The 23,707-nt window shown below is 32.5% G+C and overlaps 1 protein-coding gene across 7 annotated transcripts in view; it reads left to right on the top strand.

Moving 5' to 3' along the window:
* LOC129762815 (uncharacterized) overlaps nucleotides 1-23,707 on the top strand; it is a 469,094-nt gene that overhangs the window by 358,826 nt on the left and 86,561 nt on the right. For 6 of the 7 annotated variants that reach the window (XM_055761388.1, XM_055761363.1, XM_055761370.1 and 3 more), the window contains 3 exons: nucleotides 1,759-2,092; nucleotides 2,340-2,795; nucleotides 11,522-11,735. In XM_055761388.1, the coding sequence (XP_055617363.1) occupies nucleotides 1,759-2,092; nucleotides 2,340-2,795; nucleotides 11,522-11,735 (1,004 nt within the window). The remainder of the gene's footprint in view (nucleotides 1-1,758; nucleotides 2,093-2,339; nucleotides 2,796-11,521; nucleotides 11,736-23,707) is intronic. The other variant, XM_055761379.1, reaches the window with a different exon arrangement.

Below are 23,707 nucleotides of genomic sequence, written 5' to 3'. Positions count from 1 at the left end.
TAAAACTTTGAATTCGTCGAATTTAAACATTTTTTTTGTATTTATAAATTACTTACATTTATCTACAAAGTTGTACAGTTTCTCTTTTTTAGCATTGTTTTTGAAATTTTGTTTACTTTTTTAACCGTTTCACATTGTTCTTAACTTATTTAACATTTTTTGACAATTAGTATTTTTCGACATTTTTTTTTTTTATATCTGTATTATAGTGATTTTCAATTCATTTGGCTGGTTCGTCACTTTTACTTCCATTTTTGGAAGAATGTCGGGAGTGAGAATTGAACTCGTGACCTTTAGCGTGAGAGGCATGGATGTTACCACTACGCCAGATCGCCTCCTTTTTTCGACATGTTGTTCACAATTTATTCGAGTTTTCATTTGTAATTTTTTTATTGAGAATTTTTAACGTTTTTGACATTTTTTGAAATTGTTTGCAGTTTTTTGTCATTTTATGAGAATGTTTTGAAATATGTTTATATGGTTTTCTTGTGACTTTTGACATTATTTGGATTTTTAATACTTTTATTTTTTTGACCAAATGACCAAAAATGACCAAATGACAAAATGTCAAAATGAGCGATTTGAAGGAATTAGGACAATGGAAGAAATCGGAGAAATGAAAGAAATCAGCGAAGGGAGAGAGATGAGAGTAATGCGAGAAATCCGAGATTTGGAATATTTAGAGAAATGAGAAAAACCGAGAAATGAGCGAAACGAAAGAAATAAGAAGAATTAGGTTCGTTAGGTTAGAAATGAGATGAATAAGAGGAGTGAAAGGAATTAGAGGGATGAAAAGAAAAAAAAAAGAGAATAATGAAAGAGATTATAAAAATGGGAGAAATGAGAAATGAGAACTGCAAAAAACACGAACTGAGATAATTCGAGACATTTTCAACCTTCAATTTCATGATTAGAATTGTTCTTTCATTTATAGAATTAAACGCCCAAACGGGGATCCCAATACACTCATTTTGTTGCACGAAATGTATTTTTGTTTCGCTCTGTATAAAAAAAAGTTTGAATTCCTTTAATTTTCTAATTTTCAAATCAAAGCCTGCCAGAACATACGACGTTTTGAAAACGAAAGTTCATATCTTAGTTGTATATACGAAAAATACGGATTTTTGGGGAACTCCTTCAAATAGACTAAGTTCAGTTGAGCAAACAAGCAAGCAAATCGTACTACCGGGAATCAGATATTTCGGGTAATGCATTTTGAGCAAAAGTCATTCGAATATATGGGATTAGCATTTACTAGTTCAAACCGCTGAAGCGTTTTACCCAATCTGCAGGTTGCCGAATGACGAATCACATAACATACCCATTATAGCAGCGTGCATTCAAGACATTCTAATTATGCTGTGAATTAACATGTCTGCGCTTTTCCGGGCTGGTCAAACTGTCCGTCTATTTTCTCTGTTTATTTTTCGGTTAGTAGAAAACTCCGCTGCATATTTGCCTTTCATTTTGATTTCTTTTTTGTTCTTCAATTTCCTGTTACACTTACCCAATAACCGATCCCTCGTAACATACATAACAATCACTTCGCGCGCTTCATCCCTCATCGCATTTCTGAAAATGGAAGCAAAAAATAAACCAAAAATCATCCGCCACCACTTGTTTTTCTTATAACAGCGAAACGATTGCGCAAATCCCGCTCACCCGAACCCTCAAAAATTCGAACCTCTTGACTAACCTTGGAAGAATCATTTTCGTTAATTAATCGTCTCTCTCTACTTCATGCTGTCCTAATCGCAGACTCCGGTCCGGTTGTGCTCCGCCAGAAGCAACAGCAGAACTCCTCTCAGCTGGCGATCGAGGAGGATGAGCGAAAAACGCGCCGGATTTCCTACCTCCGGGCGACGGCTCACGACAACCTGTTCCAAATGGAGAGCGACCCTTCGGACAGCAGTCCGATGTCTCTTCCGCCAGACACACCCGACACCGAACCGGAACCAATCGATCACCAGCAGCAGCAGCAGCAGCAGCGACAAGGCGGCGGTGTTGGGGACAACTTGTTGTCCCAACTGCAGCAGCAGCCACAGCACCGATTCCATCAGCAGCAACAACAACTGCCGCAGCAACTCAAAAGGTAAGCACCGAACCATTTATTTTCCTTGTTTTTTTCTATCTCTTTGAGCGGAAAGATCGCATCGGCGTGATTATAGACTGCTACTAGGAGGGCGGCTCAAATAACGACTCTAATAAATGATTTATTCTTTCTACTGTGTTTTCTTCCAACACACAAAATGCACAACCCAAATTATAATTAACACATATATCCTCACCTGGCCCCTCGGCTCCCCCCATGCCCTTTGACACACAAAACCAACAACCAGCGCGTATCGTCCTTGGCGACGTCCGCGCTTCACCACCGATATTCAGCCGCTGCGCCGACTCTTCGATGAGTCAGCCCCACTCATCAATCTACCACCGATTCTTGAGCAGTCGCAGCTGTCACCCCAGCCTATCATCGTTGCCGGATCGGTAGTGGATCTAACCAAACTGGTCCGTAGTCCGGAAGCTAGCGACGACGAAGAATCGATGTTTCACGGTGGTAGACCTGGAGTACCCCTGGCAGCAACACCAACACCACCGCCCTTGTCGTTGACGTCGTCGTCGTCTTCATCGACGATTGGTTTGGGCAGATCGATGGCGGTGAAGAAGCGGTCTTCCTCGCTGACGGCAGCGATGCTCAGCAGCCAGCTTGGCGTCGGACATCTGAAAGATCTGCACATGATCACGAGCACCTCGGCTTCCGGGGTGATCACGAGGAGTTACTTCTTCGCCCAAAGGTTCGCGCTCTCGGATTGTGATGAGTCTCGCTTGTGTCTGTTGTTTTGTGTTGCGCTCCTTGTCGCCCTTCTCTCTGTCCTGGTCCGTGTAGAGGGGAAGGGTAGCGCTGGAATGACCAAGTAGATGTTTTGTGCGCTGTGTAGAAATTATGATGGTCAAACATGAATGGGCGTTTGGGTGTTGAATCCGATCCACACGGAGTATATGAAGATACTCGGAAAATTTCCTCGTAGTTTAAGGGAAGCATTGTCAAACAATTTCATATTCATGTTGAGAAAAAATTATGTACTGAAACAGAATTCTCAATAATTGAAGAATATTACTTCGACAACTTCGACTCCGTTTCTGAAAGTTTTCCCCTATGGAATATTTACACGCTATCAAAAATAAGCAAGCTTAGAAGTAAGCGATGACAAAGCAAACATGTCATTAAGGAAAACGCAAATGAAAGAAACTCAAATTCACTCAATTCGCCCAATTACGAATAAACTAATAAACCAATTGACCAATGAATCAACAAACCAATGAACCAATGAATTGAATTGGGATGGATGAAAAGTACAGGAAATAAATAATACATAAAAAGCAAATACACATATAATAATAATAGTTAGCACAAAATAATAGAATATCGAAGAAGTTTGAAACAGTAACAAAGCAGAAGAAGAGGCTAGAGAAATCGAAAATATTTATTGAAAAAAGAGATAGACGAATGAAATATAATTTGGAACATAGAAGCAAACAATCAACTCGCTAACATTGAAGGATTCTGGTTTTCTGTTTTTTCTTATTTTCGACATTTTCGACTGAAACGTCAGAAAAATATAATAGAAAACGGTTTTCATTGTAGCTGAAATAACGGGGAACAATGCGCAGAAAAAATAGTATAATAGCGATATGAAAACTAGAAAAAAAAGAAATAAAAACACAATACAAATTGAAATTAAAAAAAAGCTGCAGAACAGAAGAGAAAAATATGAAAAAAAATATAGGAACGAACCAGAAAAACAAATACGATCATTCAGTTTTTTGGTGATTTATATATATTTAGACCAAATAGGCCTCAAGTGTTGACATTGTTTTTGGAAATCTTGCTGCAGGATCAGGTTGGGTCTCCATGGTCTTAATACCATAAAAACTATCTAAACAGGTTCGCATCAAAGGTGTATAGATCAATATGTTTCCTGAAGAGTTTATATTTGTTGTTAAAAAAAATCTAAAATTATAAAGAAAACATAGGTTTCAAAAATTCAAAAATCTGAAATTTAAAAAAAAAAACGATTATCAACAAACCTATAAATGAAAACCAAAATTTTAAAATCCAAAAATCATTTTTTTCCATAATTTAATCATCTGAAGACTGAAAATCTACATTCCAAATTTTATGAGATTTGTAACATGAAATGAATTTTCAAATTCTTCATATTTTTATTTTCGTTGCAATTTCTCGCTATTTTTTTTTTGGTTTTGATGTTTTAATTTTTTTTTCTCGTTACCATTTTAGAATGAAAATTAAAATATGAAACCCAAAAATCTTGAATTAAATCTTGAACCTTGAATTAAAAACCTGAAAAAAATAATTTTCATAATTTTTCAATTTAAATCCAAAAATCTAAAATTCAAAAACATTTTCAATTACTAAATCCAAAGAATTTTGAATCTTGAATTTTAAATTTTCCAATTTTTAACTCTTTTTTAAATTTCTCAATTTTTTTTTCTAAATTTTCCAATTTTTTAGGTTCATAAAATATTTTACAATTTTCTTAATTTTCTCTTATTTTATTTTTTTGGAATTTTGACATTGTTTTGGAATTATAAAAAATTGAAAAAAAGATTGTTTTTACATATTTCGAAATTTTTTCGACAGTTTTCTCGAAAATTTTCGAATATTTAAAAAAAAAATTGAACTTTTTGTTTTTTTAGAATTTTTTTTATTTTTTTTTTTTCTAAAAAATCTTGAATCTAAAATTAACAAATCTAAAGACTAAAAATCTTTACACTTATCCCCCTATTTACACGGTACCTGTTTTACACGATTTCGCTTTTGCACGGTTTATGAAATAACAAATTTTGAAAAACTTGAAGAATGTATAAATGTAGTTCATATGAAAACAAGTTAAATATAATCATAGTTTTGACTACGAGTGCGATTTTATGTTTCAAAAGTGGCAAGTTATCAATTTACTAGCATTTTTGGAGTCTTGCTGTGTGATTTGTGTCAATTTTTCAAACTCTTAGAATGCCAGGAATATCTACAAAAATGAAAAGTAAAGGAAAGTTATATCTTCGGCTTTCGGCTGAAAATCTCTTTAATAAGTTTAATGATGAATAAAGCAAAACAAATTTACGCAGCTGTTAATTGAATCTTTTATCACTAAGTGTCTGAAGTCGAATCTGAGATCTTCCTGAATTCGTCGACTGTTGAACCAGACTCGCATCAGGAATGCTCAAGTGATAAGGATGACTTTATACTAATCAGAATAAAAAGACTGATGATTTCTAAAAGTGGTAACAGCGAATAAACTCATTACAATTTAGTTTCATGAAGAATTCTTTGTTTTATTTGTATCCTGAATTTATAATAAACGCCATAAGTAGATTTTTATTATTGTTCTTTTACGATTAAATTGAGGTTTTACATAGCAAAATCGGAGATTTCATTCTACACGGTTTTATCGGGAACCTAGCTTCAGTGTAAACCGAGGGATAGGTGTATAAGTAAAAATGATTTCGTGTCCGTTCCTCACGATTTAACTCGAAAACGGAGCAACGGTTTTGAATAGTCAGTATCTGGTTTGATGTCTTAATTTGCGTCAGGTTTATGTGCCAAAAAGGAAATTATGTACCACGAATATAGATAACGTACAGAAAAATAATTTATGTGGTTACTTGAGTGCTCAAAATTATTTAAATGAAACTATCAAATACGAGTGGGGGAGACGATCTGGCGTAGTGGTAACATCCATACCTCTCACGCTCAAGATCACGAGTTCAATTCTCACTCCCGATATTCTTCCAAAAATGGAAGCAAAAGTGATGAACCAGCCAAAAGTGTTGAAAATCACTATAATACAGAAAAAACAAATGCGAGTGGGACCCGGGTCAGCTAGCATAGAATAAAACAAAATGAATCTTTAATTTTTATTTTTACCAATTTGGTATTTTTATTGATTGTTTCGAGTTTTCAATCAAATTTTGGATCTTAAATTTTTTATTTGAATTTCCAGAAAGGATTATTTTTTTTTCAATTATTAACATAAGCCGAATTTATCGAATTTATAAATTTTGAATTTTCTATTTTTATTATTTCTCGATTTCTTTTTCTAATTTTCCATATTTTAAAAAAAAAAAAAAAAATCTTGTGACTTTTTAGGATTTTATCAACATTTTTTTTATCAATATGTTGATTTATTTTAATTTTCAATTACTTAAAATTTTTAAAATTTGTTAATTCTTTGAAATTTTTCCTTTTTTTCAACTATTCGAGTTTTAAAAATTTTAATTTCTTCAAATTTTTATTAATTTTTTAGTTTTTTAAAAACATGTTGAATTAGAATTTGTTTAATTGGTAAAATTTTGTAATTTTCGACATTTTCAACTTTTTTTTACCTATTGTTCATTTTTTTATTTGTTTACCTCTATTTTACAATGTTAAACACTTTAAATATTTGGCTTTTGAAATATTTAAACTTTTGAATGCTTTGTGTTTTGGATTTTTTAATTTTTTGTTTGCTATTTTGAAATTAAAAATAATAAAAAAAAGTCATAAAAATTCCAAAGAATGGGAAAAACATTTAAAAATAAGTTTTTTGAATTGGTAAAATTTGTTAAATTTGTTGAACTTGTCGAATTTTTCGGATTTTCAAAGCTTCAAGTTTTTATATTCGGTTATTTTTTAACCTTCTTTCCTCTTTTTCCATTTTTTACTTTTATTGATTTTATTTTGTATTTTGATTTTTGACTTTTTTGAAATGAAAAATCAATAAAAAAAAAGAAAATTTCCAAAGAATGCGAAAATCATTGAAAAAAATGTTTTCAAGTTATTCGAAGTTGTTGAATTAGTAAAACTTGTTTAATTTGTTGAACTTGCTTCAAGTTTTCGACATTTTTGATTATTTGTTAATTTGTTTTTCTTTTGTTTTGAGTTTTTTTTTGTTTTTTTCAACTATTATTTCCTTATTGTTTTTAAACTTTTTTGATTTTTCTATTACGTTTTTGATGTTTTTTTTAACTTTTTATACTTTTTTGACTGTTTTGACTTTTGCAATTTTCTTGACTTTTGTTTAGTTTTTCAACTTTTTTTCCATTCGTTTTTCGTTTTTCCATTTTTCCACATTTTCCTATTTTTTTGACATGTTTGTCATTTTTGTAAAAATTTTCGTAAAAACGTAAAAAAATTAACAAAATTTCGAAAAACCTACAAAAAATGTACTCGACTTTTTCGAATTTGTCGAATTTGTTGAATTCAGCAAATTCTTTAAATTTGTTAAAAATTTGTAAAATTTTCGACATGTTTGACATTTTTTGATACACTTATGACATTTTTCTTTGTCACTTTTTGGTCAATTTTCGTTTTTTTTACATTTTTCACACTTTTGTACACGTTTTTACACTTTTTCAAAATTTTTTACGCTGTTTTACATTTTTGACAATGTTTGACACTTTTTGACCATGTTTGAAAATTTTTTCTGTAATTTCCGGCTTTTTTTTTCAGATTTTGACATTTTTTCTTTTTATTTTGTTTTTCTAACATTGTTTGACTTTTAAATTTTTCAAAATTTTTTCACATTCTTTCGCATTTTTAACTTTCTTCGACAGTTAGGGATCATCGGATATTTTTTCTAAATATTTTTAACATTTAAATTTAAAACTATTTACATTTTTAAACTTTTAGACATTTTTGGGATTAAAAAAAAGAACAATTTTTGACCTTTTTGTCTGCATTTATATATTTTTTTACACTTTTTTTACTTTTTTTACATGTTTTTGACAATTTTTACAATTTTTTTATAATTTTGAGCTTGTTGAGTTTATTGACAGTTTTTGACAATTTTCAATTTGTCGACACTTTGGGATTTTTTTAATACATTTTTTGACAATTGTTTAATTATTCTTTTATATATTATTTGAACAATTATGTAAATATTTGTTTTTTTTATTTTTTTCGCATTGTTTCGATTTTTTTACTCTCATTAAATTTTTTTCCTTATATTTTGACCATTTTAAAGATTTCTTTATCTTTGTTTTACATTTTTTACAATGAAAAATAAAAAAAAAAACGTAGATCAAATAACGTTTTTTTGAAATTTTTCAGCAGTTTTGGCCCATTTCAAGCCTTTTTAAAGTTTTGAATCTAATTTTTTCGAAACGTTTTTGAACATTTTTTCTTTTTGTTTTGTTTTTCTTACATTGTTTGACTTTTAAATTTTTCAAAATTTTTTCACATTCTTTCGCATTTTTATCTTTCTTCGACAGTTAGAAATAATATTTTTGACATTTAAATTCAAAACTATTTACATTTTTAAACTTTTAGACATTTTTGGGATTAAAAAAAAGAACAATTTTTGACCTTTTTGTCTGCATTTTTAATTTTTTTTACACTTTTTTACTTTTTTTTTACATGTTTTTGACAATTTTTACAATTTTTTTATAATTTTGAGCTTGTTGAGTTTATTGACAGTTTTTGACAATTTTCAATTTGTCGACACTTTGGGATTTTTTTTATACATTTTTTGACAATTGTTTAATTATTCTTTTATATATTATTTGAACAATTATGTAAATATTTGATTTTTTTTTAATTTTTTCGACACTTTCGATTTTTTTACTCTCATTAATTTTTTTTCCAAAAAGATTTCTTTATCTTTGTTTTACATTTTTTACAATGAAAAATTTAAAAAAAACGTAGATCAAATAACGTTTTTTTTTAATTTTTCAGCAGTTTTGGCCCATTTCAAGCCTTTTTAAAGTTTTGAATCTAATTTTTTCGAAACTTTTCGGACATTTTGTTTAACGTTTCATATACATTTTATATTTTTTAGTATTTTTAAAAGTTTTACAATTGTTTGTCATATTCTTGTAAAGTTTTGGGGATTTTTTTCAAATTTTTAGATTTTTGACAAATTTTTCAATTGTTTTACATTTTACATTTTTTCCCACGTTTTCAGACGTATTGTTTTTTTTTTATTATTTGGCAATTTTGTTTGGAGTTTTAGAGGCTTTTCTGACATTTGTTTTACACTCCATAAATATTTTTTATTTTTGTTTTTTAAACATTTTTTACATTTCTTTGGCATTTTCTAAAACGTTCAAACTGTTTCTCATTTTTGATAGTTTTCAATTTTTTGTTATATCTATTCACTCTTGTTCCATTTTTTGACACGTGTTTGATTCTAACTATTTTTAACGTACTTTAACTGTTTAGGATCATCGGATTTTTTTTTCCATATTTTTTTCTTACATTTTTTGAGATTTTTCGCCTTCTTAAATTTTTGTTGGTTTTTTTTCTTCTTTTTGTGTGCATTTAGATTTTTTTCACGCCTTTTCCACATTTTTTCACTTATTTTTGACAATTGTTTCCTTTTTTTTGATAATTTTGAGCTAGTTGAGTTTTTTTACATGTTTGACGCTTTTCAATATGTTGACACTTTGTTTTTTTTACATTTTTTGACAATTTTTTAATAATTCTTTTATATTTTTTCGAATATTCGAAATTTTTTGGTATTGTTTTGATTTTTTTAAATTTTTGTTTCTAAACATTTTTTACATTTTTGTGGCATTTTCTAAAATTTTCAAACTGTTTCCAAGTTTTTTTTTATATCTATTCACACTTTTTGCATTTCGTATTTTTTTTCGTATATTTTTGAACCACAGATTTTTTTTTTCAATTTCAGAAACCAGTTTTTTTGGATTATAACATTTTTGCTTATAGATTTTTGAATTTCCATTTTTCCATTATGTTTCTTTGGTTTTTCATATCTCTTTCAATGTCGACAATTTCAATTTTGAAAAATATGGAAGAAATTAATGCAATAGGAAAAAAAAAGTTGATGAAGATTTTTTGCCAACAACATCTAGAGATTTAACAATGAAAACAATATGAACCATCAAAGGTCATAAAATTACAACTACAAAACAATAATACAAAATTCTGATCATGACTGAAATGATCTGTTTTAATGTTTTAAACGCAGGATTACATCTTTCGGGAAAATATTAGAGGCCCTTCACGAAAATTCTTCACTTTTGAGAATCTCAGGGTGATGCGTTAAGGATTTGCAAGATCTTTGCACATATTGATTTGAGCACTCCACACAATCGATTGCGTAACATAGAAAATTTTAAATTTTACAACAAAAAAAAAGTTTTTTTACCATAAAAAATCTTTTAATGATTTTTTTGTGCGTAATACAATTGAAACGTTACTGCAGAATTCAAAAAACAACATGAATAGACTGTTATAGTTTACAAATAAAAACAAAATTAGACACAGAAAGATAGGGAGAAAAAAGAATGAATAATAAGTGGAAAAAGAAAAAGATGTTCAAAACTATGAAACGGATTAAATAGATATCAAACAAGAAAAAAAGATAGAATATTGAAATGAATTAATTTTTTTTTAAAAAAAACCGCTTCCAATTTTATGTTTTATACAAAGTTAAATTTAATCACACGAATGATGGAGTTGCGTTCAAGATTGCAATACGCATAAGTGCATTAGTTTATTTAGGTTCATAATGTTTGACTCAGCTGATTATGATAATTTCTGACTTCGAACCAGTTTACACAACCGGTTACTACAGCTTAAATTCGCTTTTCAGTTTATATAAAAACATGATATAAATATTAATCACCCACTATCAGGAAAAATTTCGCTTGGCCCCAAAAATGTTTGACCATCGCTAGGTGTGTTTTCGTTCCGTGTCTTCGTAGTGCTAGTTGCAGCAGATGACAGAAGCCAAAAAAAAGCACAAACAAAATTACTGTCCGCGCTGCTGTTTTGATTTTCCACTCTGTGCTCTGTGCTTTATCGCCTATCCACAATTAACGAAACGGTTCACTTCGGAATCATCATTTCATCATCCAATTTCACTCTCGCTGTCGCTTCAGTCAGTCATCCAAAATGCGCATCATCATCGTAACGAAATCTCTCCCCAAACACATTGGCGGAGGTTTTCCATTTTCATCACCTTCTCATTCCTCGTTCTTTTCATGTGTAGCTTCAAATCTTAAAAAAATGTGCACAAATTTTGTGACGCAATCGCGCTTTCTCTTTCACTCGCTGTAAAATCCCTTTACCATATATATGTTGTGGATTTTTTGGATCACATTTTTGTTTTTGGACTCTGACTGCGGAAAAATCATCCATTCCTTCACGCAAGAGGTTTTCAACTCATCGCACCGTGACCGAGACGCCCATATCAATTATTATCGTGATCGCCAAGTCAGCTAATGGAAAGCAAGCAAACAAAAAAAAAATCATCGTTACATGTCGCCCATCGCGTAGAGTAGCCACTTCAGTTCACCCACCACCTACCAAGAAATAATTATTGCGTAACGATTGCACCATCTCCCTCTCTCTGGCCCTCTTAACCAAAATAGTTGTTGTTTGCAGAGGCTTACCCCCACCAGTCCCCGACCTACCTTTTTCCATTTTTTTTTCTTTTCATTTGAGGTAATTACTAATCTGGATCTCTCCCCCCGAAACCCGATATATTTTTTCCAGCCACGGTACGAAATCGAAAGCGTTGGCCCACTTCCGGGACTCACCGGCAGATCCCGCGGCGGCGGTTGTGCGCGAGGGCGAACTCAACGTCAAGGTGACGCTGATCGACGGCAAGCGGTCCCAGGATCGAAGCTGGCGGACGGTCCACGCCGAGCTGCGCGGCAATCGGCTCAAGCTGACGTTGCTACGCGACGGGAAGAGCTCCAGCAATCAGGTGAGTCCGGTGATCACTTTGACCCCATTGAACCCCATTGTCGTTGACCATTGGCGTTCACGAACGGGAGGTTTCTATTCGCTGTTGCGGCTCTGGGGCTGAAATAACGGTCCGAAATTATGATCTCGTTAATTGTGCAGACACGCAGATATTCTGTTTGTTTTTTGGTTCTCATTTCTTCGTCGGTTGGGGTTTGTTGATTCAATGGTTCGACCATTGAATCGAAATCAGATCGCGAAGGTCAAGCGACGGGGGGATGATTGCGACAGCGACAGGTGGAACGACGGTTTCACTCGCTCGAACAACGCGTTAGGCGATTTAGAGAAACGAATTAAGAGCGAAAAAAAAGTTCAAGGACTCACCTCCGTTCTACTATTGCATTGTTGTTGTGGTTCTTCAGTGTCAATACCGTGTTGTACCCTACATGATGAGCGACGAGCGCTGGTCAACTTTCCATCCACTTTATGATTACACCTGGCTGTCGGGTGAGGGCAAAAAAATTGCCCCTCCGGCTCACCTTTTCCGACTAATTGTGGTGGTAAACTGTTAAGTGTGCAAATGATTTGCGCTTAATTTGTTCGACCACAAAACCGAAAGGGTAGGTAGCCAGAAAATGACCACCATCAACCCACAAAGAGACGCTCGTAGACGTAGAGTTTTCCTTCTCGAATATTTTGTTGTTTCTGTTTTTCATTGATCTTCTTCGTAATGAACCCATAGCGCACGGGAGGCGCATAATTGTGGTGGGACCTAGAAAGCGTGAACCGCCGAGGTGCCGCTCTTTGGTCGACAGACAGACAAAAAAAAAAGAAATGCCCTGACGATTTACAATTTGGGGCTCTCATGGATTTTTATTCATCTCGATTCAATTTGGTGCGCGGCGATGGAATCCTCGAAGGTTGTTTTCCCATCTCTGCTCGCATGTGCATGTGCGCCCCCTCGCGGTATCAGCGGCACCGCGAAATTTTGCTCCAGCGTCGTCTGTTTTGGTTGCTCATTTATTACCCCACTTTCTTCTGGGGTTTCGTTTTCACGGTGACCAATTTGAGGAAATTGATAAATTATACCCGTCTCACAGAGTGAAAGAATAATTAAAAATAAATATTAAAAACGAATTGAGAACAAATAATTTTCAGAGTATAGAAAGAGGGATAGAAAGGGAGGAAATTAAAACTAGACCCCGGGTTATAAAAAAAACAAAAAAAAAAAGGCAAATCATAAATTCAAAAATGTGAAACACAAAATTAAAATTTCACAAATCCAAATATTTGAAAATCGAAAACCCAGAAATCAAAAATTTGAAAATCTAAAATCTAGGAAAGTGCCGCCTAGAAAACTAAAAATCTAAAAATCTAAAAAAAATAAAATCTTTGATCAAAATATCTGAAAACCTAATGTCCGATCAATAACTAAAAATACATTCAAAATCGGCAAATCCAAATAATTAAAACCCGAGAACCGAGAAAACCAAGAATTTGTAATGAAGAAAAACTATAATCGAACTAACTAAAATCTATGATTCCAAAATCTAGAACCTATAATCGCAAAATCAAAAATCCAAAATATAGAATCCATTAATCCAAAATTTCAAAAACCCGAAAATCATATAGTCTAAAGCCTATAAATAAAATGCAAAAAACATGTTCGAAAAAAAATTCAAAAACTGTTCAAAGGTTTAAAAATGTCGAAAAGTAAAAAAAAGTGTAAAATATTCAAAATATGTCAAAAGTATTTAAAAAAAATCGAACATCAAAATATTGTCAGAAAAGACACAAAACAAAATTTAAAAAAATATTTCGAAAAAATGTCACAGAATGTAGTAAAAATGTAAACAAAACTCAAAAAATGCCAAAATGTTTTCAAAAAATGACCAAACAATGGCAAAAAAAATTTCTAAAATTCTTAAAAATTGTAATATACAAAACATGTTTTTTTTAATTCAATAAAATGTAAAAAAATTGAAAAACTCTGAAAACTTAAGAATATGCTAAAATTATTCCCAAAGAAATGTCAAAAAACGTCGAAAAAAATTTTAGATACCAAAAAATATGAAATAAAAGTTTAGAAAATGTCAGAAAATCGAAATTTCTGATCAATATCTAGAAAAAAAATCAAAATCCGCAAATCCAAAAAATTCCAATCCGAAAATTTAAAATCCAATAATTAATAAAGAATTACTGTGATCGAAAAGACTACAATCTATGATTCCAAAATCTAGAACCTAGAATCACAAAATCAAAAATCCAAAATCTAGAATCCAAGAATCCGAAAGTCCAAAAACCCAAAAATCATATAATCTAGATCCTATAAATAAAAATTTGAAAATCTAAAAAAACAAGATTCAAGATCTTCGATCCAAAAATCTTAAATCCAAATATCTGAAATACTAAATCTCCAATCAAAAATTCTAGTCCGAAGATCTAAAATCCAAAATCTTTTCCAGAATTTATGATGAAAAATTTACAAAGCAATCCAAACCCTAGAGCCAGAACCTTGAAATTTAAAAATTTCATTGATTCAAAAATCTGAAATCCGAAAATATAAAAATCTAAAATCCAAAAACATAGAAATCTCAAAATCTATTACCAAGAAATCCGAAAATCTGAAAATCAAAAATCTTTAAACAATATAATTGAAAATGGTATAATCTTCTTGGATGGCAAAAACTCTAAAATTCTTGACAAGTTGTTTGCCAGGCGTATTTTCCTTGGTTTGCCCAAAGGGCCAACGTGAATTTTTAAAATATTTTAAAAATGTAAAAACGTTTAAAAAAAATCCTAAAACTGTTAAAAGGTTTAAAAAATGTCAAAATATGTCGAAAGTAATTAAAAAATCGCACATCAAAATATTGTCAGAAAAGACAAAACAAAATTAAGAAAAAAATATCGAAAAAATGTCACAGAATGTCGCAAAAATGTAAACAAAACCCAAAACATGTCAACAAGTTTTCAAGAAATGGCCAAATATGTAAACAATGTCAAACAAATTCGTAAAAGTTTGCAAAACATCTTGTTTTTAATTCAATAAAATGTAAGGAAAAATCTTATACTAGCGAAGAGTAAATGTAAAATGAAAGTTTAGAAAATGTAAATAGGTCAAAAAGATTATGAAAAAATCCTAAAAATTGTCAAAAAACGACAAAAATAATTCCATGTATCAAAAATGTAGAAAAGTTACAAATAGTGCAAAAACCCTAAAAGATAATAAAATTTGAAAAACATTCTAAAAAACAAAAAAAAGTAAAACAAAATTTAAAAAATGTAAAAAAAATCGGAGAATGTCATAAAATGTTTGAATTCTAAAATATCCAACAATTCAATAAATTTAACAAAATTTAAAAATTTTAAAAATAGAAAATCTCAAAGAATTTTGATTTTTTTAATTAAGAAATGAAAATAAATTAAAAATATTAAAAATTTGAAAAATTTAAAATACAGGCAAACCATTTTTGGGCGGGAGATAGGGACCGCACAAAAAAAGTCGCATAAAAAAATTGTGCAAAACTTCACCAGCAGCTTTCAAAAATCGTGTTCGGTACACATTTTGAAAAAAAAATTTTTTTGTGCGGTAGATAGGGACCACATAAAAAAAGTTTCCCCCAAGAAAATAACTAAAATCCACGCCATTCACCGTTCAATTTCCTTTTGTTTCCCTGCTTTGCGATGGGATACTTTGCTTTTTCGGCTGCGCGTGGCTGTTTTATGCTTTTAGTTGCATGTCGAAACGTGTTGCTGCTAGAAATCATGTCATGCAAAAACTTAGAAAAACTTAGAGCATTTGATGAGAGGAGAGGAATGATTTCAGAAGTGGATAATTGAGACGCAAATATACTTTTTTCGCACTGAAATGCATATAAACCATCGAAAAAAAAAACTAAATGGACGAAAACTTCGTCAAATATGCTTCTTTTCATACACCGCACAAAAAAACGCTCAAGAACAAAAAATTGCACAAAAAAAAGAACCGCACAAAAACAGGTTTTACTGTAATTTTAAAAATATTAAAAAAATTTAAAAACTTATTTTTTTTATTTTTGAAAAAAATTAAATGCTTCATGAAATTAAAACTTGAAATAAATCAAAACTTTTGATTTTTTTTCTAAAAAAAATTTAAAAAAATATTTTGAATAATTAAAACAAATTTGTTTTATTTAAAAAATAATAAAATAAAAGAAGAGCTTGAAAATTCATTTGAACAAAAAAACAAAAATGGAAAATTTAATGTCAAAATAATGCGAAGAAATGTCAAAAAATAATGAATAATATAACAATAAATTTCAATAACAATGTCAAAAAATAGAAAAAAAAAGTCAAAAATATGTCAGTAGATTCTCACATTCAAACAAATTCAACGAATTCAAAGAATTCAACAAATTTAACGAATGCAACAAATTCAACAAATTGGCAAATTCAACAAATTCTACAAATTCAACAAATTTAACAGATTTAACAAATTTAACAAATTTAACAAATTTATCAAATTTAACAAATTTAACAAATTTAACAAATTTAACAAATTTAACAAATTTAGCAATCTAGCAAATTTTATAATTGTTTCAAATTCAACAAATTTAACAAATTTAATATATACAACAAATTCAACTAATTCAGCAAATTCAACAAATTTGAAACATTTTGAAAAACAGAAAAATTAAATGAAAATGGTTGAAAAAAAAATAAAAAAAATAAATAGAAATTTGAAAATAATCAAAAAAGTTGTAAAATAATTTTGTTTTAAATATTTGATAATATTTGATAAAATTGAAAAAAAAACTTTAAAAAATAAAATTTGGATATCTTATAAAATGAAATGAAATTCATTTGAAAAATTAAAAAAAAATGAATGCAGCGTAGAATCGATTATATACAGTCTCCGATTTATTTTCACTGTGTATTTTTTGTTCGTTTGTTATGCATATATTTTTCGTTTGTTGAAAATAAAAGAAAAATTTAATTTTTGATTCATCCCCTTAAAGTCAAGAAAACACCTTTCTCACATGACAATTTTCTTTCTATAATCTCTCAGGAGGTGATAGATGCTAATATTTGATGGAAAAAATCCTTCTAAGTATAAACAAAAATTCGAATTACAATAAGGACAGAATTATAGAACTTTTTGTTTCGGACTCTGTTGCCTCAAACTGTCTCTACACTAAAAAGGAAGCTACGTAAGCCAATTCTGTTGCTTTCATTTGAAGGATGAGAAAATTTAGTACAGAATATAGTAGTGGAACTTCTAAATTAGTATATTTAAACAACATTTTGGGAGTGAAAAATTTAAAAAAAAGTAGTTTTTAATGTATAGTTATTCATTTTGTCCCAAAGATACATATTAAACCTAAATGTTTCTATCAATCAAATTAAAGCTCTCAAACCACTGTACAGTTCGTTCTTTGAAGCCTAATTTCTGGTGAAAATTCAAGCAACATCTTAAAAAATCGCGATTTATTACCCACTGCACTTATAATAACCACTTAAAACTCACCTTAACGTTGAATGGTTACATTTTTTTGTTCAAATAAGTCATATTTGAAATATGAAAAAAATATTTTTGTTTTCAAACTGTACATAATCAAATCCAAAATTGTATATAATCGAACCATATATAATCGAGTCCGACCTGTATTATTATTATTATTTCACATTGCATTGAAGTTATATAAATGACTCTTCAGAAGAAAGTTTCGAGATCACCCTGAAAAAATTGGCACATGGCTTGCGTGGTTTTGTAGAAGCAGACGAAGATGGTTGATTGATGATTCACTAATGCCCTCGTGAGAACAATACACAAGCTGACTATATTTCGCAATTTGTTTCCTTATGTCAATGTACGTATCACAATGAATATTCATCGCGAACGTTATCACGCCAATCACCAATAACTTTCAATAATTTTTGTGAGTCAAGCAAAAATACAGGAGCACTCTCCGCCAGACGGCATAACAATCGACGAGGTGCCTCAACAAAACAAAATGATTGCATCGCTGTGTGAGTGTTAGATCGATAGCACGAGAGCGGTGACAGCAAATTTGAAACGCGTGTGCAGCTACTGCTGCTGCTCAGATAGTTGCTGTTGATGTTGCTGCGTTGCCACCGCTCCTGTTGTTGATGTTGGATTTGATTACTCTGCTTCTTTTGGTGTTAACTACTTCACGGTAGTAAAATGACTGATTCGACTTCGCAGTGGGGCAACTATTCTATGCTGCATACTGGCTGGCTCCACTCCATTTCGGCAAAATAAACTAATCAACATATCTCAATAGTAAAAAAATATACCCTCCTGCATTTCAATATATAATATGTACAAATTTGTGAGTTTTCCAAAATCAATATGAACAGCTAAGGTCTCTGAATTCTTCAAAAATCATGAAAAACTATGTTTTCTGAAGAACTCGTTTGAAAGTAGTCATTTGAAGTGCAATTTATCATTTTCCATAAAAGGTGAAGATGAACTTCATTCGCTTGTAACAGATGAAGTATCGGTTAAGCGCCTCAAAAGCTACAGATTTTCGTCAAAAACAGCAAAAAAAATCTAATTTTTTGGACAACCCTGATTGAGGATGGTGCACCCTAAGGGTTTAACGAAAAAAAATTCGATTACAAATCAAGTAACAATAAAGAAGCAAAGAGCAAACAGCCCATGCAAATAGAAATGTCGAAAAAGAACTATAGAATACCAGTGAGTAGAGGTTTTTTTCTGGTTACTGTAAAATAACTATAAATAATTCTGATAATTCTTATAAAAAATAATATTGTAGGACAGGAGTTTAGGTCAGTCTAGATATAATTTCAAGAAGCAACAGCAAAAATAATAATGCACAATATTACATACGTGATCAAAGAGTAACAAAAAACAAAAATAGTAAAGAAGGAATATAAATTCAAAATAAAAGTAGAACTTAAACATGCAAAAAAGGCTGTCGAAGAAAAGAAAACTGAATGAACTGATAAAAATATTAAAAAACAACGAATAAAAATTGAACAGAAAAGGATTGGAAAGTTTCTTGGCAAGAAAATATAGATTAAATAGCCCAATAAAGTTTTTCAAATGTTCGCATATAATCAATTCCATTAAAATTTAAAATATCGTTGTTCGACTTTCTGATTATTTTTGTGTATTATTATTCTTCTGTCTTCTTTTAATATGAGTTTTTGGCCTTTGATATCGTCTGTAATATAGTGCATCACTATTTTGCCATTTTTTTTCCTATTTAGACTGATGAATTCGGCCCAATTTAAATATTTTCTACTATCCTACAATGCTGTGTAATGATTATCAAATGACTTCTTATTTACTGAACCTCTACAATCTTTCTTCAACATTTCCTCTCGTTTTATAATTCTTGTTTGAATTTTAATCCCTGTTGTACTCTTTCGTTAAACAATTGGGTATTCAATGATTTCGATTTGTAACTTATTGTTCTATTCAATATTCCTTCCTTTACACTTCTATTGTCTTCTTTCCTATGTTAAAATTCTACTTTTATATTAGTTTTGTGCTTCTTTCCTCAATTTTTGTTTTTCATTGGAATTATCATAGAGTTTGATTTTTTTACTTGAAAATCCCGATTTCATGTACTTTTCCTTCGAGTAATTTTACGATTTCCCAAAAACTTAAACTTCGACTTCTTTGCGATACTAGTAAATAAAATCTGATTGAGCTATGATTTTGCATAGGTTATTTATTCTCGAGCATCAACATTTTGCAGTAAGCCCCGTTCGAAAATTCGGGATGAATATTTTCATTGACACCCGAATTTCTATATTTCTGTGACAGTATGAAACATAAATGGTTACAGATTTTTCTTATCAGTTTAATTCTTACAACCCTTTTGAAGCATATGAAGATCTCATGATAAACGGCTCTTTTCATGGCAACCATTCGGAGTATTAGGAAAAAACTTAATTTAAATGCAATTATTTCCCACAATTACAGTCCTACAAGTACAGATCCGTCTGCTTTTTTTCTCAGATTACATTTTTCCTCGAAGCTCTATTAGTTTCCTACAACTGAGAGGTTCAGAAGGAAAGGGGTGTGAGTAATTTGATCGATTTCTCTTCATCAACCTTTTCTTTAGTTAAGAACTCATGACCAGGGTTGCCATAATAAAATCTGTGTTTTTTCTCAGAAAATCTGTATCGAAATCTGTATTAACTCTTTGCGGTCGTTTGTCTGCTTTCAGTCACCACAGCAAAGAAGTATACTAATATTATTATTTATGCAGCAATGTATCAGTTCACACCTTTTCTAAGCGTATTTTAGCGTATTTTTAATGTACTCAGTATATACAAAAGTTGTCATCCATGCTTGGGGAAGGATTGATGAAAAACTCCATATATTGCAGCACTGTGTAGATGTAAAGAGCATTGTTTTGTATCTTCAAATAGAAAGATAAACGGCGAAAGACGCCAAACTAATTATTTTTGTGATACATGCGAAAGATATCACACGAAGGTAAATTATAGCAAATATTTTTTAAACATAAACATAAAAACATTTTTGAGCAAATACTTATCAGAAGTTTACAACAAAATAAAGGGATCTTGTTCATCTTTCAGAATCTCATAAAGTTATAAATCACCGCTTGTAAAAATAATTGCGATCAGTACGAACAAACATGTCGAAATTTATTACGACCGCAAAAGGCTAAATTTATAAGTTCAATCTTGAAACATAATCTAAGCTTCAGTATCAATGATTGGCATAGTTATTATGAATTTGTCGATGTTAATATCCACATAAAAACTCATATTCACTGTTTTTTAGTAGGAAAAAGATAAACAGTGCTATTTAAAAAGCTAGCCGATGGCGCAAACTTTTGCATCTTTTCGCCTTAGATTGAACATGAGAAAGCAGTAAAGGGTGTGTCACATCAAATTTCATCACGGAAACGCTGTAGCTGTAGAAATTCGCCCAGTAGACCGATCCTTTTGAAAATTTTAGACAGTAAAATAAAAACTATTAAACAACTTTTGGCATTTTCTTTTTATTCATACTTCGAGCCCAAGCCCGTATGCTCTCACCTTCCTCTTTACCCCGTCCATAAGGTTCTGTACAACGTCAGGTTGTAGTTTTTTTTAACAGAAATCCATTTTCTCTTGAAGTCCGCCTCCGATTTGACAACTTTTGGGTTCTTCCGGAGGGCCTGCTTCATAATCGCCCAATATTTCTCTATTGGGCGAAGCTCCGGCGCGTTGGGCGGGTTCATTTCCTTTGGTACGAAGGTGACCCCGTTGGCTTCGTACCACTCCAACACGACCTTTGAATAGTGGCACGAAGCGAGATCCGGCCAGAAGATGGTCGGGCCCTCGTGCCGCTTCTATAGTGGTAGTAAGCGCTTCTGTAGGCACTCCTTAAGGTAAACCTGCCCGTTTACCGTGCCGGTCATCACGAAGGGGGCGCTCCGCTTTCCGCAAGAGCAGATTGCTTGCCACACCATGTACTTTTTGGCAAACTTGGATAGTTTCTGCTTGCGAATCTCCTCCGGACCGCTGAATTTGTCCTCTGCGGAGAAGAACAACAGGCCCGGCAGCTGACGAAAGTCCGCTTTGACGTAGGTTTCGTCGTCCATTACCAGGCAATGCGGCTTCGTCAGCATTTCGGTGTACAGCTTCCGGGCTCGCGTCTTCCCCACCATGTTTTGCCTTTCGTCGCGGTTAGGAGCCTTCTGAACCTTGTATGTACGCAGGCCCTCCCGCTGCTTGGTCCGCTGGACGAATGAACTTGACAAATTCAGCTTATTGGCGACATCCCGGACCGAACTTCTCGGATCACGTCTAAACTGCTTAACTACGCGCTTGTGATCTTTTTCACTGACGGAGCATCCATTTCTGCCGTTCTTCACCTTCCGGTCGATGGTTAGGTTCTCGAAGTATCGTTTTAGTACTCTACTGACCGTGGATTGGACGATTCCCAGCATCTTACCGATGTCCCGATGTGACAACTCCGGATTCTCGAAATGAGTGCACAGGATTAATTCACGACGCTCTTTTTCGTTCGACGACATTTTTCCAAATTTACGAAAAATTGACAGTGAAGCATGGCCAACGTGATCTATACACTCTTGTCTGATTATAAGCGGAAGCTGAAGATATAATTCCTAAAAATTAAATTTCTACAGCGTTTTTTCCGTGATGCAATTTGATGTGACACACCCTTTACTACATGCCACATATGAATGATAAAATGACTCTCATTCAGACTGATTCGAATGCTATATGAATAAAAAAGGTTAGTTGGGGAAATTTTTATAGTGATCAAGCCATAACTAATATTGGATCATTATTTTAAAAATCTGTAAATCTGTATGAAAACCAAAAAAATCTGTAATCTGTATCTACAGATTCTTGGTTTAAAGAATACTGAAAAATCTGTATGAATACAGATTATTCTGTAGATATGGTAACCCTGCTCCATGACCCTTAGCGTGAGAGGTACGGATGTTACCACTACGCCTGATCGCCACCCAAAACAACGATTCTTGAGGCCAAAAAAGTTTCAATTATCTGGTAGGATGTATGCAAGTCCTTAATGTATCTGATTGGAAATACATTCCTTTTCAGATGATTTTAGATAGTCAAGTGCTTTAAGCATTCGTAGAGAAGTTTGTCGAGAAACAAAAATGTTTTTTTTTCTATCGCAGATAATTTTAGACACAAACAAACATAAGAACTAAAAACAACAAACGATCTGGGAAAACCCCTAATGCTCATCATCGAATCAGAGCTTCCATCGGAAGGCGTTGAATAACCGCCAATAAATCCTCTCATACCCTCAAATCGCTAGCTCCCAATCAGGTTCCCATCAACCTCATCGATCGTACAGATATCTGCCACGGCACGGTTTTTCTGATGCTTCTGCAGCAGTAGCGAGCAAAGAGGTAGGCAAACTTCTGTACATAAATGCAAATTACCCCCGTCGACCGTCGTCGTTGTCGTCGATTACCATAATGAATTGGAGTCAACCCCAAATTGAGGATCACTTGGTGTGGCTACCATATTTGCCCGCCAAAACGGATGGACCGTTCGATCCAAGAAAGAACCCATGCAAAGCGAAGGGTTGTGAGTTGTGCAAAAGTCCAACAACAACAACAACACCTCAGATACGCGCGCGTCACCTCGGCTAAAATCATCCAATCTATGGAACGACTTGCGACGCTCAGGGATGGTGCGCTACAAGCGACGAACCTCTCGCGCGCCAAAGAATTGTAGTTTTTTTTCTTCTACATATTTATATTCAACGCGGCAAATCCCTCATTTGTTTGTTGTTTGTTGTAAGTTACTATTTGCGTTGGTTTACTTCAGCCAATCGGGCGACTTGGAGGTCTCGATGCAGCCAGGTAAAGTGTGAACCTTCGGATCGCCGCTGGATGAGGACAGAACCACGTGTTGATCGGGAGGTTGCATGCGCGCGCTCATGTTTTGACATAGCGCGATATCGACTGCCTCACCTTGTCGGTGAGTCAATGAGTCGATGGGTCTGTGTATCGATTGGTACTAATTTTGCAAGACCAAGGCACCGGTAGTTAGTAGGTGCATGGTAACGGTATTACACGCTAGATCAATTAGAGTCGAACATATATCACCTTGATCTTGGTTGTGTATTTACAAAAATCTATAAATTTCCCGATTGCGTGCAATGATTTCATATCGGTGGTCCGGACCATGATGCAATCGTGCAGAGAAAGTGCAATTTTTGACTGCTTAGTCTGCTGGTCCATTTCATTTTATCACACCTCGGATTATATCTCCGTGGCCACAGCTCGTGACCGCTGGGCGGACATGAATAATTCCCAAAGTAACCACTAATAACCGCCGCTACCAGTTGTGCAGAGCTGTGGCTCACTCGTCGTTACCCATAATTCACGTCTCAATTAGACTGGCAACCCAATCCTCGTTGCCGCCGCCGATAAACGCGCGCGCTGCTGAACTTGGTAGCTCTCTGCGGAAGCAGTGAAAAAAAGAGTGGCGGTT

This window comes from Toxorhynchites rutilus, chromosome 1 (genome assembly GCF_029784135.1).
Source record: "Toxorhynchites rutilus septentrionalis strain SRP chromosome 1, ASM2978413v1, whole genome shotgun sequence".
NCBI lineage: Eukaryota > Metazoa > Arthropoda > Insecta > Diptera > Culicidae > Toxorhynchites > Toxorhynchites rutilus.
This window is presented reverse-complemented; position numbering and strand designations above follow the sequence as displayed.